Source organism: Elephantulus edwardii, unplaced genomic scaffold, assembly GCF_000299155.1.
Source record: "Elephantulus edwardii isolate Elephantulus edwardi_28Jun2011 unplaced genomic scaffold, EleEdw1.0 scaffold00033, whole genome shotgun sequence".
Classification (NCBI taxonomy): Eukaryota; Metazoa; Chordata; class Mammalia; order Macroscelidea; family Macroscelididae; genus Elephantulus; species Elephantulus edwardii.
The window spans coordinates 6,601,427-6,621,247 of record NW_006399783.1 but is presented as its reverse complement, the minus strand read 5'-3'; the positions used below and the strand labels follow the sequence as shown (position 1 = coordinate 6,621,247).

The window sequence follows — 19,821 nt, the reverse complement described above, 5'->3', positions numbered from 1 at the left end:
TTTCATGATCCCTCTATCTTCCCAAGCATAATGTTCCTCTCTAAGGAACAGCCTCTCCTAACAACATGCGAGACTAGTATGTGAGACTAAGTTTTATCATCTTTGTCTGCAAGGAGCACTCTCAGTGCCCCTTCCACATGACATACCTGTTTCTTCTTTTTGGCAGTCAATGGGATATCCAGTACTCTTCTCCAACACCACAGCTCAAAGGCATCAATACTTCAGTCATCATTTAGTGTGTCATCCTACCTAATAGTGTGTTTTTAATCTCACCTAAATTTGTCCCATCCTTTAGTCGTTAGCTCTCAGATGCATATCAAGTGATTGAAAATAACATGATCTAAATCAGGTCTACCTTAGTCCTCAAACTAGCATCATTGCTCCTCAGTAACTTGGAGATGTCTATCCCTGACTTCAGACTTTCCCAGTAATACGTCTTCTGTTCTGACTGTTGATACCAAGTGTATTGATTGTGGACACAATATATTAGAAAATACATATAAATAATTCCAAAATTTTTTTCTTTATAAGAACTATCCCTTAGAGAAAATGCTAATCTTACATTTTTACCAATATTTAAGAGAGGAAATGGGGCAATTGAAGATAAAGATGTTAAATGAATAATAGTTAAGGTGGTGTGCAGGTAGAAGGCAGACTGAGGATAGAGTTTGCTTAATTTTGGTGACTTAGCAAAAAGAATGCACATAATGACAAGTAAAGACAGTGTCTGACCCTGCACTGAATCTTGCACTAGAAGGAAGGAGAAAAGTACTACCAAGTACATCGCTGACTCAAGGACAAATTAGAATGTGGATGGCAGTTTAGGTTGAAAACATATCAATGCTACATTTTCTAAAGTTGATAACTGTGCTGTGACTGGTTGTATAAGACGATACTTTTATCTGGAGCTCTGATGGCATTGTGGATAAGGAGTTGCTCTCGCAACCCAAAGACCAGTGGTTCAAATTCACCAGCTGGTCTATGGACAGATAATGGACATCTCCTCCTGTGCCATTTACAGCCTCTGAAAACCCACTATAGGGCCTTGAGTCAGTTCCAACTCAATGGCACATAGCAACAACAATTCTTTATCTAAGGGTCAAAGGGCCCTCAAGTATGTATCTTACCTTTAAATGGAGATTAGAAAATGTGTGTGTGTGTGTGTGTGTGTGTGTGTGTGTGTGTGTGTGTGTGTGTAAAGTTCCTAGATTGCATAAATGGTTAACATACTTAGCATCTCAGGAAAACAGTTGGCAACGTGGAACACAGTTCTACCTTTATACATATGGATCACCATGATTGGATAGCTGATTTAGGTATGGGGGGGATGTGGGAGGGGGGGTCACACATAGTATCTAAGTTATAAGATACGACTGTAACAGGAGTGAATGGTTTCAAAGAACCAAAATTTCTTTCCACACAGTTTAGGAGGCTGGAATTCTGACTGCAGGGCATCCACTGGGGAATCTCTCTGTGCTCATTTGTAGGGGATAACCTTTGTCTCAGCTTCTGGAGCCTGGCTCCTCAGTTCAAGGCAGCCCCCATACATGTGTTCTGACTTTCCAGTTTCTTCTTCCCTGTCTCTGTGTCTTTGATGTTCTTTATATAACTCAGAAGTGATCAGAGTTTAAAACAGATTGCATTTTTAAACAAAATTACATTTTCAGAGTCACGAGTCCAGCACTATTTAGAGGGACATTCACTCACCCATTATTGTCAACTTGGAACCTACTCCAAATCTGACCCTCCAGTCGTGTTTCAGAGGCTCTAAGTCACATGAGGGGTGGAGAGGAGAATTTCCCTGTTTCGCTTATGGAGAAGCTGATGGATTCAAACCACCTACCTTTGAGTTGACAGCACCATTCCTTACCCACTAGGCTACCAGAGCTCCCATTTGAAGGACTAAGGGACACAATTCAATCTGTGACACAATACATACCTAGGGGGTGTGTGTGTGTGTGTGTGTGTGTGTGTGTGTGTGTATAAGAAGCCCTGCTGTCATAATGGACTGCTAATCCAAGGACTAGAGGTTTAAGAAAGATGAGCAGTCACAGTCTCTTCCCATAAAGGTCACCCCCCTCAGAAACCGGATGGAGGGATCCTGTGAGTAGGAATTGACTGGGCAGTGATAGATCTGGTTTTTGTTTGGTGTATATGGATATACATGAGTAAATATGTATTTATTCATTCACTTATATGAACAAAAGGCAGGGTGATAGTAGGCATAGAACAATGATATGAATAATTGTCTAAAACACAAAGTACATGTACAAAGCACAATTTTTTTGAATAATTATATGGAAACTATAAAACATTTTTTAAAAACAAGAACAAATGAGGAAAGTGAAGGAATCTAGGCAATAGACGTCCTCTGTATTATGCCCTTTTATGTATGACATATGCATATGTATTATGATTTTTTGCAACATCAAAACTCAAATTCATTGCCATCAAGTCGAAACCGAATCCTAAGTGAAGGTTTTTGGAGACTAAAAGGAGGAGATTGCTCGTCTTTCTCCCTGAGAGCAGCCGGTGGATTTGAACTACCAAAAAGATGTTTCCTTTGGGTGCACACACACCTCTCTATGGACTAGGCCACAAAATACAAGTTGGACATTATTTCCAAATAAAGAATTAAAAAAATAAGTTGAGTTCACAGCAAATCCCCTCTCTGCCTCTCTCCTGCCCAGCGTGGAGACGGTGAATGATGGGCAGTTTCACAGCGTGGAGCTGGTGATGCTGAACCAGTCCTTGAACCTGGTGGTGGATAAAGGAGCCCCCAAGAGTCTGGGGAAACTCCAGAAGCAGCCAGCCATGGGCATCAACAGCCCCCTCTACCTTGGAGGTAAAGTCCTCTCCCCTACCACCCCCACCTCCTCCACTACTCACCTGCCCGCTATGCTCAGGCACCTACACTAAGACTCACTGGCAGGGGTTCCCCTGCTCGCTTCTCTGAACCCTCTAATAAAGTCAGTCAAGGAAGGCTTCTAGGGGGAAGTGACAATAAAGCTGATTCCTGAAAGGTAAATAGGCATGAACCAGGTCATGATGAGAGTCCTCAGGACAGAGAAACAGTGTGCACAGATATTTGGCAAGGAGAGAGCGTATATTCTCTTCTGAAACTAGAAATTAGGCTGTGGGTACAAGAGGAGGTACAGATGTAACAGGGGAAGGGTGAGGAGAAGCAAGATTGAGGCTGGGTCCAGGCCCTGCCACCTGCAGACTTCCAGTCATGTTCTCTCTGCTCTGTCACCTCCTCAGACTTTGGCAGGCTCAACTCCTGAAGGCAGCAGGACAAGTTGAGATTAAGGTCACATAAAGGTCTGGACTGAGAACAGTGCTCAAAGCATTATATGTAAAAAAATTCCTAATCATTTCCTAAAGAATCCATCTCCACAGGGCTTGGAATTCGCCCATTAATTTGTCCAAGTGCAGGGTCAAGGGTCTCCCCAGGTAAAAGGCTCTTGCTCCCCTTTCCTTTAGCTGTTCCAGTTATAGGTGGAACAAAACTGGGGGTCCTGTGGTTCCATTTTCAGGCTAGTGTGGGGCTCCCATCAGAAGGGAGGTGCTTTAGAAGGACAGAGCAGCATCAGACTTTGTAGAAAGGCAAAGTAGTTCTTTCCTGTTGGCTAGTAAAGACGCTGAGAGGGTATGGTCACCAACAGCCCACTCTATTTCAATGCATATAAAGCAGTGATATGGCCTACAAACATCTTTCTTCCCAAATTCCAATGGCCAAGACTTCTCTGTCTAATCTTCTCTTTCTCCTTCAGACTCTAGCCAACCTTCCCTGGGTTCTGGCAATCCCTCTGGGTGCTAGAAAACAAGGTCTGAGAAGAGTGACAGACTATGGAGTGATCTATTGCCCACCCCATGGAAAGGGGCTAATCAGTCACCCAGTCAGCTGTGGCCGCAAGGCAATGGGAAGTCAGATCACCCCATTATCCAGGAGAAGTCATTTGAATTATTATGTGAATTTTTCTCTCTTTAAATGCTGGCAGTTAACTTGAGTGTTACTGAGAATCACAATGTAGGACAAAGAATGCATGTCCTTATGTGGAAAAGGTTTAGGGAGGAGAGACCAGGCTGGGCCTGGAACCTCACCCTGAGCACCTGAGACCCAGTGCTGTGAAGACTATGCAGTAAGGACCACAGAGAGCACCTCCTTGTTCCCAGGGGGAGCAGGGTCAGGCAGTGACTAGGGTCTCAGGCCACCTCTGGTGCTCCCTCCCACAGGTATTCCCACTTCCACGGGCCTCTCGGCCCTGCGCCAGAGCGGGGACCGGCCACTGGGCGGCTTCCACGGCTGCATCCACGAGGTGCGCATCAACAACGAGCTGCAGGACTTCAAGGCCCTCCCGCCACAGTCGCTGGGAGTCTCCCCGGGCTGCAAGTCCTGCTCCGTGTGCAAGCATGGCTTGTGTCGAGCGGTGGAGAAGGACAGTGTGGTGTGTGAGTGCCACCCGGGCTGGGCCGGCCCGCTCTGCGACCAGGAGGCCTGGGACCCCTGCCTCAGCCACAGGTCAGTGTCCTCCTTGGGTTCCCAGTGTGGGCTCGGCTCCTGAACCGGACTCCCAGCCTACCTGAGAAATGGCGGTGATGGAAGCCATAGGCATTGTGGTTCAACTCTAGATAAAGTCTGTGTAACCATGTTTGCTCAAAAGGTAGAGAAGATGAGCCTACACACCCAAGCAGCAGGTTCCTCTCCTCAGTGTGATGGGGCCTGTCTCCTAACACCCTGGAAATCTCTGCCTAGCAGCCTGAGAAGCTGAGCAGCCCTGGTTCCTCTGGGTGTGTATGAAGGGGACCCTGGCTCCCACCTTGAGCAGTGCAGCCCTGTGGGCACTTGGCTTGGTGACTAAAGCTGGGGTCAGTGTGAGCCTGGAGCTATCTCCATGCATCCTGAAATGGACTCACACTGAATTACTTAATTGTTCACTTGTTTGCTCACTAGTTATTTAGTGAGGACCCACCATCCTCCATCCTCTGGTTCAAGGTCAGGTTCAAGATCTGAGCCAAAAGCAATATGTGTACCAACATTGGTCATTTGATTGGCAAACAGGTTGGGAAATGACCTTTTGGATCAGGGCTAAGGAGCAGTGGTAAAGCGTTTATATGTAGTCCTTCAGTGTATGTATACATGCACTTGATTGTGTAATTGATAGGGACCTTGACATTATCATTCCAGTAGGACACTAATACATTGTGGCTGAGAATCTAGGCTTTGGAATGACATTCCTAGCCCCAGCTCCCTCATCTGTGGGATACAGATAAAAATATCAACTGCATAGAAAAAGCAGAGGAGGCATTTCTGTGGAAATTGAAAGTGATGCTAGATGTAAAACATTTAGCACAATGCTTGGCACATAGTAAAGGGTATGTGCTGATAATAGTTGTTGCTGTGGGTCATTGAGTGGAAACCAAATCATAGCTGACGCTCCAGCAAGTTTTCAGATGCAGTAAATCACACAGGAGGAAATTCTTCCTCTGAGCAGCTGGTCGATTGGAACCATGTGCCTTTGAGCTGGCAGTGCAACTCCTTACCCACTGGCCGCCAGAGCTCCTTTTTGACACTTATAGTCATAGCCGTGGTGGTAGGTAGTGGCCATCAGAGTAGGAGAAGTATTATCACTATCATTTAACATAGTCATTGTTGTTGTTAGATGCCAATGAGTTGGCTGCATCTCAAGAGCATTTAAAATGCTTATTGTGGGCTTTAAAGAGCCCTGGCAGTGTATTGTGTTATGCATTGGGTTACCAACTGAACCCACCCAATTGACCAGCAGGAGAAAGATGAATAGTTTTCTCCTCTTAAGATTTTTACAGCCTCAGAAATTGCCTGGAGGTTCTCAATAATTACCTAAAGGTAAGTAATGGGTGAGTGGTGGATATAGTAAGCTTAGCTTCTTCCAAGCAGTCACTTGCTAGTTGGACATGAGAATTCTCATGTGTGTATATGAGAACCACCAGCCAGCTTCTGTTGAGGCCCCAGCAGGTAGTGAGCATTGGGTGATGCTAAAGAGTGGATTGGATGCTGGAGAAGAGTATTTCAGAGAAGAGCAACCCAGCCACAGGGCTGAAGTGGAGAAGGACGTGGTCTGGAGAAGGCCTTTCGGCTGCCCCCAGCCCTGCATCTTACAGCCCCCGGAAGTGGGCCGGCCCTGGCTGGAGCCTGGGCCCCGGCCATGTGCACGGAGGATGCCTTCAGCAACTCGGGCTCTGCCCTGCTTCCCCTTATCATTCTCTCCTCTGCCTACAGCTGCAGCCACGGAAAATGCGTGGCAACCGGGACCTCATACGTGTGTAAGTGTGCAGAGGGCTATGGAGGAGCCTTGTGTGACCACAAGAATGACTCCGCCAGTGCCTGCTCAGCCTTCAAGTGCCATCACGGGCAGTGCCACGTGTCAGACCGGGGGGAGCCCTATTGCCTGTGCCAGCCCGGCTTCAGTGGAGAGCACTGCGAACAAGGTGAGGAGGAGTTGGGGGTCGGAGTGGGATCCCGGAACCAGGCTGCCTGGGTGCCAGCTCTGCTGGTGCCACTTAGTGACCTGGTCCAATTCCTCATTGTTTCTAAACTATAATTCTATCATCATTAAAGTAAAACAGTATCTTCCTGTATCAGTCACTGTCGCTGTATAATACCCCAACACATAACTCAGAACTGCAGTGGGCATTATTTATCCCACACAGTTCTGTTGACCAGGATATTCAAGAGCAGCTGAACTGGATCTTTCTAATTGGAGCCTCTCTCGAGGCTGCATTCAACACCGTCAGGCTTGGCATCACCTGCGGGCTGGTAACGCAGATTCCTTTTAGAGTCGGAATGTGTATTTGAATCAGAATTGCTTTTCCATGTGCAGTGATTCATATGCACATTAACATTCCAGAAGTTGCTCTGGTGCCAATCCTGCACTCAGAAACAGAGGATGGTTCCTTGACCTGATCCATTCTCATACCTGAGTTTTCTCATCTCGTTTTGTGGCATCTTGATTGTAGTGCATAATGTAATGACTTGCTAACCAAAAGGTTAATCCACCAGCTGCTCTACAGAGAGTTCTGGTGGCCTAGTGGGTAGGAAATTGTACCATCAACCCAAAAGTAGGTGGTTCAAGTAAACTGTCTCTTGGTAGAAAGATGTCAGACAGTTTCCTCCCATGCCGTTTCTAGCCTCAAAAACCCTACTAGAGGATCACCTAAGAGTCAGTTCAGACTCTACAGCAGTGGGTTTCATTTTTTTGCTCTGCAGGAGAAAGATAGGCTGTCTCCCCCCATCCAGATGTACAGGCTCTGAAGCCTGATGGAGGATCACTGAGTCAAAACCAACTCAGCAACAGGGGGTTTGGTTTATTGTATTAAAGGAACTCTGCTTTGGGCATGTGGCCAGGTGGGACCAGTCCCTGGAGAAGGACATCATACTCAGAAGGGTGGAGGGACAGCACAGGAGAGGAAGACCCCGGATGAAATGGATTGACACAATAACTGGGGCAATGGAGGGTTGGTGTGTAAGAGTCAGTGAGACTGGCTCAGGACAGGGCAGGCTTCAGAGCTATTGGACATAGAGTTGCTATGAGTCACAGGTGACTCGACAGCACATAAAAACAAGTAGGGGCATAGTGCTTAGCATGTTGTGCTCCTAACCGAAAGGTCAGTGGTTCAAATCAGCCAGCCATTCTGTGGGAGAAAGATGAGAAATCTCCTCCTACTATTACAACCTCAGAAGCATGATGGAGGAGTATTGTGAGTTGAAACTGACTCCACAGCATTGGCTGGGTTGGGTTTTTGTTTTATTGTTTTAATTTTGGGGGTATATTCCCTTCAAATTAAAATTTATGAGTTTTGTTCTCCCAAGTGGAAGGAAATTGAGAGGTTTCCTCCCTGACACCAAAGTCCCAGGCAGGCCACTTCCTGTCACTAGAGAACGTTTTTTTATACCTAGATTAAATATTAGTTGTCTTAAAAACTAGTGGAGTTTTAAAAGTTTTGTAATTAATTTCTTTTTAAATAATTTCAGGCTTGCAGAAAGATCACCAGGACAACAGTCCACAGTTGCACAGTCCTGCTCTCTCCTCCCTCACTACAAGCACACTCACACACATATGTTCTTGTTGGTCCCCTTTAGATCCTCTCCTTCATTTTATGGTTAAAAAGACTATATCAAGCTTAACAAAATGGACATGACATCACATTAAAACTGCACTTTGTCATAAATGCACTTGGAGCATTTTGTCATTCTCAATCTTGCCTGAGACTTCTAACAGCCTTGAAAAAGTAAGAAGGCTAGGTAAATGTGTCACCATTTTTCAGACCAGGAAACGTGAGTCTCCAAGATAATAAATTACTAAGACTGAGTGGCTGGGGATTCTGACTCTAAATGCATTGTTCTTATCCTCCGTGTCTTGCTGTGAATGTCTCCCCCATGTAGCAAGGACAGGGAGCTCTGGTAGTCTAGTGGTAAGAAGCTGTGCTGCAATCCCAAAAGCATGCAGTTTGAATCCACCAGCTGTTCCGCTGGAGAAAGATGGGCAACATCCTCCAGGGCGATTATCTGCCTCTGAAAACTCAACAGAGAGGGTCAGCTATGAGTCAATTCTGACTCAATGATACACAACAACAACATAGCAAGGGCAGCAGAGAGGTACAGAGGAGGAGTTTAGAGTACAGAGGTCCTGACCCTCCTCAAGCATGGATAGGAGTCCCCGCTCCCTCCTTCCCATGGTCTCTGGTGGCATAGTCTATAGGGAGTTGTGCTACTAACCTAAAGATCAGTTCTTTGGCAATTTAATCTACCAGTGGCTCCGTAGGAGAAAGATGGGCAATCTCCTGTGTGATTTGCAGCCTCTGAATTCACTGGAAACTGAGCTATGAAGTAGTTCTGACTCAATAGCAGTGAACTGGAAGACTTCCTTAGCTCTCTGCTCTCAGTTAGGGATGCTGGGGATCCTTGGTCTGTTGGGAGTTAACGCTGCTAATACAAAGATGGCACCTCGTTGGTGGTTCGAGTCCACTAGCCAGCCACTCTGTGGAGGAGAGATCAGCAGCTTCCTCCCGTGCAGTTTACCGCCTCTGAAGACCCAGTGGAGAGTCAGTTGTGAGTTGGTTCTGACACAACAACACTAAGTTTGAATTTGAGTCCTTCTGGTTAACCCTAGGATTTCTGGAAAAGTTCATCCCAACCCTCTTCACCTCATTTACACTTCTACCTTCCAGAGAAGCCCCTGGGCTAGATTCCGTTCCTCTGCTTTATGCCTTTGTAGAAACAGGCTTCTTTGGATCATCGACCTCAGTTTCTCATTACAAACATACTGACTTCAGTTATTATTTAACTAGTGTCCAAATTCTTAAGTCAAAGAAAGCAGGCTATTGGGAGTAGTGAGGACTGAGGTGAACTAGAGGGATCCTGCTGGCACTTAACTCCAGCCCATCTTTGCAGTGCAGAGACGCCCACAGCAGCTTTGTCAGATCTCTGGTTTCCAAAGAAATCAGAAGTGCAAAATTAGCAGATGAAAAATTTCTTGGATTTTAAACATTCCATTTAATTTTTAAACTTGTATAGGCAAAACAAAACATGTCCAAGGAGAGGCTTTAGCTCATAGCCTACTAATTGACAGCTTACAGTTTGGACTTTTAAGTACCTTAATGACAGGGACCAAGCTTGCTTTGGGGGTCATTATATCTTGTACATTTATAAAACCCAAAGTTATTGCTACTGAGTTAGAACTAACTTAGCTAACCCTCCAACTGACTCTGGAGGCCATAAATTGCACGAGAGGAGATTTTTCTCCAACTGAGCTGCTGAGAGGCCCCGCCTTTGGGTTCTCTTCCGGACCACGCCCCCAGAGCCGTCCGGAGCGTCAAGGCTGCCTCTGTAGACAGCCTGTCACAGAAAGAGCACTCAGTGTTTGTGGGCTCGATGAGTATATGAACAGATACACTCATGGGCACGTGGATGTAGAGGTAGGTGGATGAATTAATGTGCATGGTTTTCAGATCACCACGTGTTTCGGAACAGCCTGATAACTCTCTCCCCGTGCCCTTTCCCTACACTGCCCAGCCCTGACCCTCCTCTTCTGCCCTCTACAGAGAATCCATGCCTGGGGGAGGTCGTCCGAGAGGTGATCCGACGCCAGAAAGGATATGCGTCCTGCGCCACGGCCTCCAAGGTGCCCATAATGGAGTGTCGCGGGGGCTGCGGGTCGCAGTGCTGCCAGCCCACACGCAGCAAGCGGCGGAAATACGTCTTCCAGTGCTCCGATGGCTCCTCGTTCGTGGAAGAGGTGGAGAGACATTTAGAGTGCGGCTGCCGCCTGTGTTCCTAACCCCTCAGCCCACCCGCCCACCGCCTCAGACTCCAGCTGGCTGAGGATGGGACAGCATCCTGGAAGCCCCTTGAGATTGAGAGCGAGCAAGAGGAAGCTGAAGAGGAAGAAAAAGAAGAGAATATTAAGTATATTGTAAAATAAACAAAAAAAATAGAACTTATTTTTATTATGGAAAGTGACTATTTTCATCTTTTATTATATAAATATATCACACCGTCTGAGTATATGTACCATATAGTGAGTTATTTTTACTGAGTTTGGGTTCTGTGTTGTGCATTCGTTGTGTTTTTATAAACAGCTGTTAAAGATTTTAAGGGGAGGAAAAAAGACTAATAAAAATGTTTTAAAACAAAATGTGAAGAATAAAAAGTCATAGACTTTCTGAGGAAAAAAAGGAAGATTTTATGTTCGTGCAACAGTGTATGTCAACAGAAAGCAAAACCTGCTTACTGAATTCAGGAAAATAATTAAGAGGAAGAAATTAGGGAGAGTGTTTTCTTTCTTTCCTCCTATTTTAGACCCTAGTTTTTCCTTCCCACCTGAAGCACCAGCTTTATTCTTATAAAGAGTGCTGGTTGCCAGTGACCTCGGTGCCCCAGAAAGAACTTCCACACAAAGCCGTCTGCCAGGACCTCCCAGCAACCTCTGCCCCCTCCTCTCTTCTCCTTCCTTGGCCTTAGTCTGAACTCTGTCCCAAGTTTGATCTGGACCAGTCTTACCACATTTTATAACATCTGCTCCTTTCTTGCCCCGCCCCATAGAGCAAGATGTTATTTTGTGAAGTGGGAAAGCTCTTCTGTCTCCTGAGCCCTGGCCATTGGCTCGCTCCATCTTCCTGTGAGAATGCAATTCCAGGAAAGCAGACAGCCAGGCCTGCTGAGATGAGGCAGTTCTAAAGCCACACCTGCCCACAGTGGTAGGGAAAGTCTGATTCCAGAAAATTCCTGAAGACTTTTGCTGTAGGATAGACTTCCAAACCACTTGTCAGGATGACAGAGATCCATTATGCCCACCAGTAGCACTCTTTGCAAAGTGTTTCACAGTGTGTCTCATTTAATGTTGCAAACCTCCTGTGAAAGGTACAGTTAGTTGTATCTAATCTCTTCAGCAGAAGAGGAAATGGAAAGTTCTCTGAGGCTCTGTCACTAATCACGCATCTGGCAAGTGGAAACCTGAGACTAGAGCCTACACCCAAAGGGAAAGTCAGTGTTCTCCCAATATTATTCTTGCTCCATTTTTCTTGTTGTTATGTGTCCTCTAGTCACATACAATTCATAGTGACCCTCTTAGCCATTCCCTGTCTGTCTCCCGATATCTTAGATGATTCCAGAAAGTGAAACTATGGCAGTGTGGACAACCTTCTGAAACCATTCCAAAAACGTAACATCCTTCCTCACTTTGATGGTATAGTCTGTAGACCTCTCTGGTGGTTCAAACATCCAAGCACTCTGCAGAAGGAAGAAGGACAGTCTCCTCTTCTGCCATTTAGAGCCCCCAAAAGCCACCAGAGGGTCAGCTATGAGTCAGTTCTGCCACAACAACGTGAGTTGATAGTCCTGATGAGAACGTGCCTGCCACCTGTCTCTTTCCATCTCTTTGTCCCTTGTCCTCCGTCATACGTTACATGTTACGTGTCCTGTCACATGGTACCCAGGGGTTCAGATGTTCAAATCAATTCCCCATCTTTCACTATCCATCTCTCATCTCCCCCAAAGAATCTCTATGGTTTAAGTTTCAGGGAGGATTACTTAAGACTCAATCATCTTTCATCTCTGAGTGTCCCCAGCGAAGTCTATTTCTGTGAGGACCAGTGGTGGTGGGCCAGAGGTACAAAGACTAAATAAGGGATGGAGAAAAGAAAAGAAAAATAGAGGCATGCACGCCATGTGGAAGGTAGGAGAAAAGAAGGAAAGAAAAGAAGAAAAGAGGAATGAAGAAAGTAAGGAGGGAAGGATATTGCCTTATTATCTAGTGCTGTTACAGCAGAAATACCCAGTTAGACGACGCTGGCAAAGTTATTCTTTAGGTTTAGGTGGCTAGGTGTCTAAATGCAAGGATCAGCCTAAGAGGAAGTCCTTCTCTGTGTGTTGGCTCCAGGAGGAGACTTTTGTCTCCTTTTAACATCTGAGGGCCCGGTAGACTTTGGAGATTTCCTTGTGTCTTGACATAAATCTACCCCTGCATCTAGAAGGTTCTCAGTGCAGGGACCTGAGGTCCATAGATGCGCTCTGCTCCTGGTTCACCTCTCATGGTGGTAGGAGATCCCTCCCTCTCTGCTAGATTCTCTGTCCTTTTCTCTCTCAAGATAAAAGGTGATACAGGCCATACCCAGGGAAGTGCCCTTTACATTGGGACAGGGCTATATTTGATTAAGAGTCTTGCATCCTATCCTGCTCTTCCCTTGAAACTAATTGACTGGTCACATCAGCTTGCATCATGGAGAAGAATTACAGCATTACACAGCCTCCAAATTGGATCATTACATAATTGCTAAGACACTGAGAATTATAGAGCAGCCAAGTTGACTCATATTTGGGTGGGAGTGGGAGGAGGTTACAATTCAATCAATGACTGATGGTATAGAGAAACAAACGTATTTAGAAATATACATGTTGATATATACTATGACCCAGGTTCCTTTTGATAACCAAACCAAACCCACCACTGCTGAGTTGATTCCAACTCGTGACAACCCTCTATTGGGCTTTGAAGATAGAAAATCTTTTAGGAAGAAATGTCTTCATTTTTTTTTCCCCAGAGTGGTTGATGATTTTAAACTTCTGACCTTTTAGTTAGCAGCCCGACACATAGCACTACCAGGGCTCCTTGTATGCTATGATAAATAGGTTTGTTTTAAAAGTCGTTAGCAAGTATTTAGTTAATAGGACACGTGGCATGAGGGAACTGTGGTGGCCCAGTGCTTAGGAGCTGTGCTGCTAACTCAAAGGCATATGGTTCGAATCCAGCAGCTGCTCCAAGGGAGGAAGAGGGACAGTCTCCTCCTGTGTGATTCTCTGCCTCTGAAAACCCGCCAGAAGGTCAGCTGTGAGTTGGTTCTGACTCAACGGTGCACCAACAGCATATGATGCATGGGCTTGAACACAGTGGAGACTGTGAGCACGGGGCAGGATCAGGCAGCTTTTGTTTTCTCTCAGACTTTTACTGTGCATCAGGAAACACACCAGATTTTGTCACATACATTAACACATTTAGCCACTTAAACATCCAGTGATTTAAGGATTATAAGTTCACAATATTTCTAAAAATACTCTTTTCTATCTCTACCAAACAAAAATAATTGATTTTGCTTTTAGTCAAGAAAGCGGAACTATTTAAGGCTTAGATGCTTCATATATACATTTTATATCCACCGAGGTGTTCATAATGAATATATCATGATGTCTTTTGCTTTGTCAATTTAAAATTTGTATCTTTTTCCTTAGAGTTTCCTCAAATTATTTCAACTATAAAAGATTATTTTAACAGTGGTTTGCTGAACACTTTTTCTTTGGGATTTAATGTAAAAACAGATGTTGGAAACCAGGGAACATCTTGTGCTGCTCTAGATAGGGCCAGTGCTGACTTGGCAGATTCTAAATCTTGATCCATCAGGTAGCATTCCAATTGTTTTATTATCTGTTGTTGTTGTTGTTGAGTAATGTAGAGTTGGAACCAACTCATGGCTGACCCTCCAGCAGGTTTTCAGAGGCTGTAAATCACACAGAAGGAGATTGTCCATCTTCCTCCAGGGGAGCATGTGCCTTTGGGTTGTCAGCGGAACTGACACCAGAGCGCTCTGCTTTGTATCTTTTAATCCATAAGGCAATCCTACAGCAAAGACATTATTGACACATTTCACAGTTGAGTAAACTGAGGGGCAGACAAGTTAAAAAAGACTTGCCCAAAACACATTTAATATATCAAGAGCCAAGTTTTGAATCCAGACTATCTAGCTCTGAACCTTCTTCACTTAAGTACTAAGCCATACTGCCTCTCATGGCAAAGAAACATGTCCCACCACTAAGAAGGCTCTGGCTTGGGACAGGAACAGTCATGGGAATGGTCAACTGCCCTATCACATGACTCCAGTTAGCAATATAAACAAGGGAAGTGGCTGTCCAGAGTAGAAAATTCCAACCCTGAGGCTTGACGTTTACTAGGGGCAGGAAAGGCATTGGCTATTCCAGGGAGTGGTCAACTGAAAAACAGTGACATATATGAAAGGACTCAGCATGCCTGAGAAACTTTCGGAGATCTAGGGAAGCAAGAATTTGGTTTATATTTTCAAGTTAATTCATTCCCTTCTCATCAGAACTGGCTCTTAGTTGACTCACCAGCTAGTTTCCAAGGCTATATATCTCACATGAAAAATATTGCTAACCTCTCACTCTCAGAGCAGCTGATGGAGTCATGCTGGCAAACCAAATAAACAAGATAAGAAAATGGACTAGAGAACACAAAGGCCTGTGCATGCCAGGCCATGGAGAACCAGTGAAAGCTGATATCAACGGCATACAGAGCAAGGCAAGGCAAGCTCTGTTGTAGGAAGAGAACTAGTGGAAAGTCAAGAACTGCCTGGATGAGAAGTGGACCTTGCCACCTGAAATATCTTGGCAGTCCTGGTTCAGTAGAAATCATGGCAGCCCAGATGATCTACGGTAAAAGAGACGTCCTGCCTTCTACATAACGCCCAGCTTTATCTCCCCTCTCCACCACATCCTGGTAGAGGTAGTCAGACAGGTAAATCTTATTCCCACCTAATTCTCTCTACTCAGCACATAAACTACTAGCTCTCCCAAGGGAACTGAACTCTGAGAGGACTCATCAAGCCCTCAGTTTCCTTCCACCCGTCATCCTCCCAGTTGTTGTTATGTGCTGTCCAGTGGCTTGTGACTCATTGCGACCCTATGCACATTAGCCCTGAAACCTGCTCTATCCTGTGCCAACTTTACTGTCCCTGACACCTACCCTCATTACCCCAGTCTCTGAATCAATCCATCTCACTGATGGTCTTCCTTTCTCTGTCCCTCCGCCCTTCCAAGCATGATGTTCCTCTCCAAGCACTGGTCCCTCTTTGCCAACATATCTGAAGTATATCCGACGAAGCCTCAAAATGGTTGCCTCCAAGGAGCATCCTGGTTTCACCCTCTTTAGGATGAACCTGTTTGTTCTCCTGTCAGTCCATGGTATATTTGATACTTTTCTTCAGCGCCAGAGCTCAAAGGCATCAATTCTCTTTCTTTCATCACTAGTCATTGTCCAGCTCTCTGATGCATAACAAGTAAGTGCGAAGACTATGACCTGGATCAGGGGTACCTTAGTCTCCAGACTGATGTCGTTGCCCTTCAGTACTCTGGAAAGGTCCCTGACAGCTGACTTTCCCAATGCAATTTATCTTTTGACTTCCTGGATTCTGGTACCATGAGTGTTGATTGTGGAGCCAAGCAAACTAAAGCTGTTAACAATCTCAATCTCTTCACCATCTATCATGATGCTGCCAATTAGCCTAGTGATGAGAATCTTTGTTTTCTTGATACTGAATTTCAATCCATATTTAAGGCTGAAGTCCTTGACCACCTACAGCAAGTGCTTCAGGTCCTCCTCAGTTCCAGCAAGCAGAATTGTGTCATCTGCATAATGCAGGTTGTTGATAAGTCTTCCTCTAATCCTGATGCTACATTCTTCCTCATAAAGTCTAGCTTCCCAGATGATCTGTTCTGCATTTAGATTGAGAAGGTAGGGAGATGGGACACATCCCTGGCATACACCCTTCCTGCTTTTGAACCATGCAATGTTTCCTTGCTCTGTTCTTATGACTGCCTCCTGGTCCAAGTGCAGGTTTTGCATAAGCACAATCTAATGTTCTGGGATTCCCATTCTTCTCAGAATCAGCCACAGTTTGTTGTGATCCACACAGTCACACATCTTTGCATAGTCAATGAAACATAAATAGATATTCCTCTGGTACTCTCAGCTTTCAGTCAGATCCATCTAACATTAGCTAAAATATCCATAGTACGACCACCTCTTCTAAACCCAGCCTGCATGTCTGGCAGTTCTCTGCTGAGGGACTGCTCCAGTCATTTTTGGATCATTTTAAGCAGAATCTTGCTTGCCTGTGATATTAATGATATTGTTCAATAATTTCCACACTCTGTCAGACCACCTTTCTTTGGAATGGGAACAAATATCCTCCTAGACCAAGCCCAAATCCAGGTACAGGCAGCCAGGACAACCCAGTGAATCAGTTCGTCTTCTCTGTGGGGCTAGGGCAGGAGTTTTAAGTCTTCCCTTCATGTTTGGAGTCCCTGACTCGAAGATGTTAGATGTGCAGCAATGGGCTCAGGTGTGTTGGCGATTGTGAAGATGACACAGGATAGGACAGGGTTCAGATCTGCTGTTCATAAGCTTGCAGTAATGAGAGTCGTACTTGATATGACGGCACCTAACAACATGTGCAAAAACCATTCCAACACATTTTCTAAAATAAAATTCCTCTAAAACAGAGATTAAGATTCTCCTGGAGCCATCAAATTCTGTAAACAGAAAGCCTCATGGGGCAGGGATTGATTGTTCAGTCAGCTGATTTGCACTCTACAAACAGTGTGTGTGTGTGTGTGTGTGTGTGTGTGTGTGTGTGTGTGTGGGCATCTATGCAAAAGAGTTGGCTTGGGCTCTGTTTCCTGCTTATCAGGTCAGACCCAGAGATGGGAAAATAAGGTCCTCACCTCAACCAAGGAACACTAAAATGACTGACAGGATCATGTGTTCTAAAGCTTTTTGTAAGGTGTAAATGGAAAACCTTAACTGTAAGATGCTGCTGTGGTGATTATTATTATTGTTATTGCTATTACTGACATGCCAAAAGGCCCTTTGGAGAAACTGGCTTTGCCTTTGCAATTTGATAGCAAGGACTCTGAGTCTGAAGCATCAGAAAGAGGAGAGAGAAGGACAAGGGAACAAAGAGCAGGTGAAGAAAAAGTGATCGCTCAACACCAGGGACAGAAAGCAGTCCCCAGATTGTTCTTAGGAAGCAAGGGGTGAATAGGCCCAGGATTGAGCCAACCTTGACCCTCTTCAAGACAAAGTTATCACTGGACTGAACGCTGAAGCAGAGGGATTGGACATTTGCTATTTCCCCAGGGAAGCCTGAAGCATCAAGTGATCTGTCCCAAAGACTCACATTATCCAAGATATCAGAGTTGGATGATGCCTGGTAGATGAGGACACAGAGGCCGAGAGAAATGAGTAACCACATCATAGACCAGTCTTAGGTGGCAACTCTGTGCCGGAGGCAGAGTGAACTTGGTACTCACCCAGTCCAACGTCCTTTCTGCTCCCCCACAGTGGGCATCCAGGCAGAACTGTGGCCTGAGAAGACAGTGGATAGCCAGGAGGGGTCCTTTCTCTCCCCTACTATCTTTCTGGGCATTCTCTGTAGCCAGGAAGGTCTGACTATCTTTCTGGGCATTCTCTGTAGCCAGGAAGGTCTGAGAGTGATATGACTTGGATATATTGACTCATGCTCTCTGACTCACTCTCTTTCTCATTGCTGTGGAGTCTAAACTGGCTCCTAGCTAAACCTCCAGTAGCTTTTCAGAGTCTGTAATCGCACAAGAGGAAGTTATCTTTCTTACTCCTATGGAGCGAGTGGTGGGTTCAAACTGCCAGCTTTTGGATTGGCAGCACAATTCCTTACTGCTTAGGCCACCAGAGCTCCCTGAGCTCCGTGTAGTCCAATTTAAATAGTGCCAAAGGAAACTCTTATGGAAAGCTAGTGAAAGACACCCGCTAAGACAGAGTTTAGCGTATGGCAAAGCTTATTTCTCTAACAACAGGTTCTAATAAGAAAGCAGTATTAATGTGCTGCTTACCCAGGACTGAATAAAAATAGTGTGAACTTTCTTCAATAGGCTGTCATATTCTAGTGACATTAAATCTGTAGCTGAGTCACACAAGAGGAGTTAGCCAATGTTCTTGAGTGATCATAACTCAGTCCTGCTGTGCAGTGTGTGTGTGTGTGTGTGTATGTGTGTGTGTGTGTGTGTTATTTTTGTCCCTGAACTTCACCATCCCTGGACAGGGATTACTGCATTCATGGTGCAAAGTTAGAAAAAAAAAGTTCTTGGACCATGAAATGGATCCAGAGTTCTTCAGACACGTGGGAGAGAAGACCCAGCACATGGCTTAGGGTCTGTGGGGATGTGGTTTGTACGACCACAGACTGAGTGCCAAAGGTCATAGGGTAGAAAGCTAGTTCATTCAGGGTAAAGAATGCCCAGTAAAACGAGAAGGAAGAGTCTTCCTGGCACTCCTCTGCCTAACTAAATCTCCTCCCTTCATATATTCCTTCAACAAACTACTGAATATCTACTTGGTGCCAGGGACTGATCCCTAGATCACTAGGAAATACCATGATGACCAAGAAGTCCTTATTCTTCTGCAGTTTAAACTTTAACTGAGAGGGAGGTGTCAACCAACAAACAAAGATGATGTTGGCAATAAGAGTGCTTCAGACAATAGTCAACTGATGAATAACTCTGACAGTGAAGTCAGTGACTAGTTCGCACCAGCCTCTCTGGGGACTCGGGGCATGGGGGTCGGGTGACCCTGCAACACTCACTCTACCTTTCCCTGTGTAGGTGGCATCCTAAGTGGCATAGGTGGTCAGAGGTGACACCACTGGCAAAATAATACAAAGTGGGTGGAAGGAGCACAGAGCCTCAGCTCTCAGCTTCTCAGTCCTGCAGCCTCCTTGATCATTGTGGACTTTCTGAATGAGGGTTGCCAAAGGCCTGGAGTTGCCACCTACAGGTTAAAGGTCACCCACTCCCCTGACAGATGGTAAGAGCTTGGCATCCCATCTGGGGGAAACCCACTGACTGAAGGGCAGCAGATGCGTAAAGGCTTAGGGAAGAAGCCACAAGCTCTGTGCCCACAACTGTATTCCTTAAGCAAGACAGGGACATACATACAGGCCAGGTGCCTTCAGAGATGCCCTTGATGTCAGCTCCATACCTTCCAGCAAAAATAAATACGGAATGGGAGGGACTTAGTGCTAACAATCTTCCCCAGGGAGTCATACAGCCTGGGTGTCTCACAGGGAGGAACCCACTCATTGCCTCCTTGTTAGACCAGTGCCCCTGCCACCCAGGCAAAACATTATGGAGTAAGATGTACTAATTGGCCAGGCCTATGTTACACAATCACCTATGAAGCCAGAAATAAGTCGTCAAGAATAGAAGAGGGAGTGTCCCCAAGGAGAAGAGGAAATAGATGTTGGATCAGCAAAAATGACAGATGGTAACTACTCACCGAGTTCTCCCGCAGCACAGTGGTAAAGGTATATGGCTGGCTGACTGAAAGGGTGGTGTTAGAAGCCACCAGGCACCCCACAGAAAAGGTGACACTCAGCTTCTGCAAGGATCACAGCCTTGGAAACCCTAAAGAGCAGCTTGACTCTATCTTCTAGGGTCGTTGTGAATGGAAATGGATTTAGTGA

General features: G+C 45.4%; 1 protein-coding gene across 1 annotated transcript in view; it reads left to right on the top strand.

Annotated features, from left to right (window-relative positions):
• Positions 1-10,479, top strand: part of SLIT3 (slit homolog 3 (Drosophila)) — a 915,040-nt gene extending 904,561 nt beyond the window's left edge. Inside the window, exons 33-36 of the mRNA XM_006884333.1 lie at positions 2,691-2,845; positions 4,237-4,522; positions 6,260-6,468; positions 10,081-10,479. Coding sequence (XP_006884395.1) covers positions 2,691-2,845; positions 4,237-4,522; positions 6,260-6,468; positions 10,081-10,316 — 886 coding nt within the window. The 3' untranslated portion in view covers positions 10,317-10,479. The remainder of the gene's footprint in view (positions 1-2,690; positions 2,846-4,236; positions 4,523-6,259; positions 6,469-10,080) is intronic.
• The last annotated feature ends 9,342 nt before the right edge of the window (positions 10,480-19,821 follow it).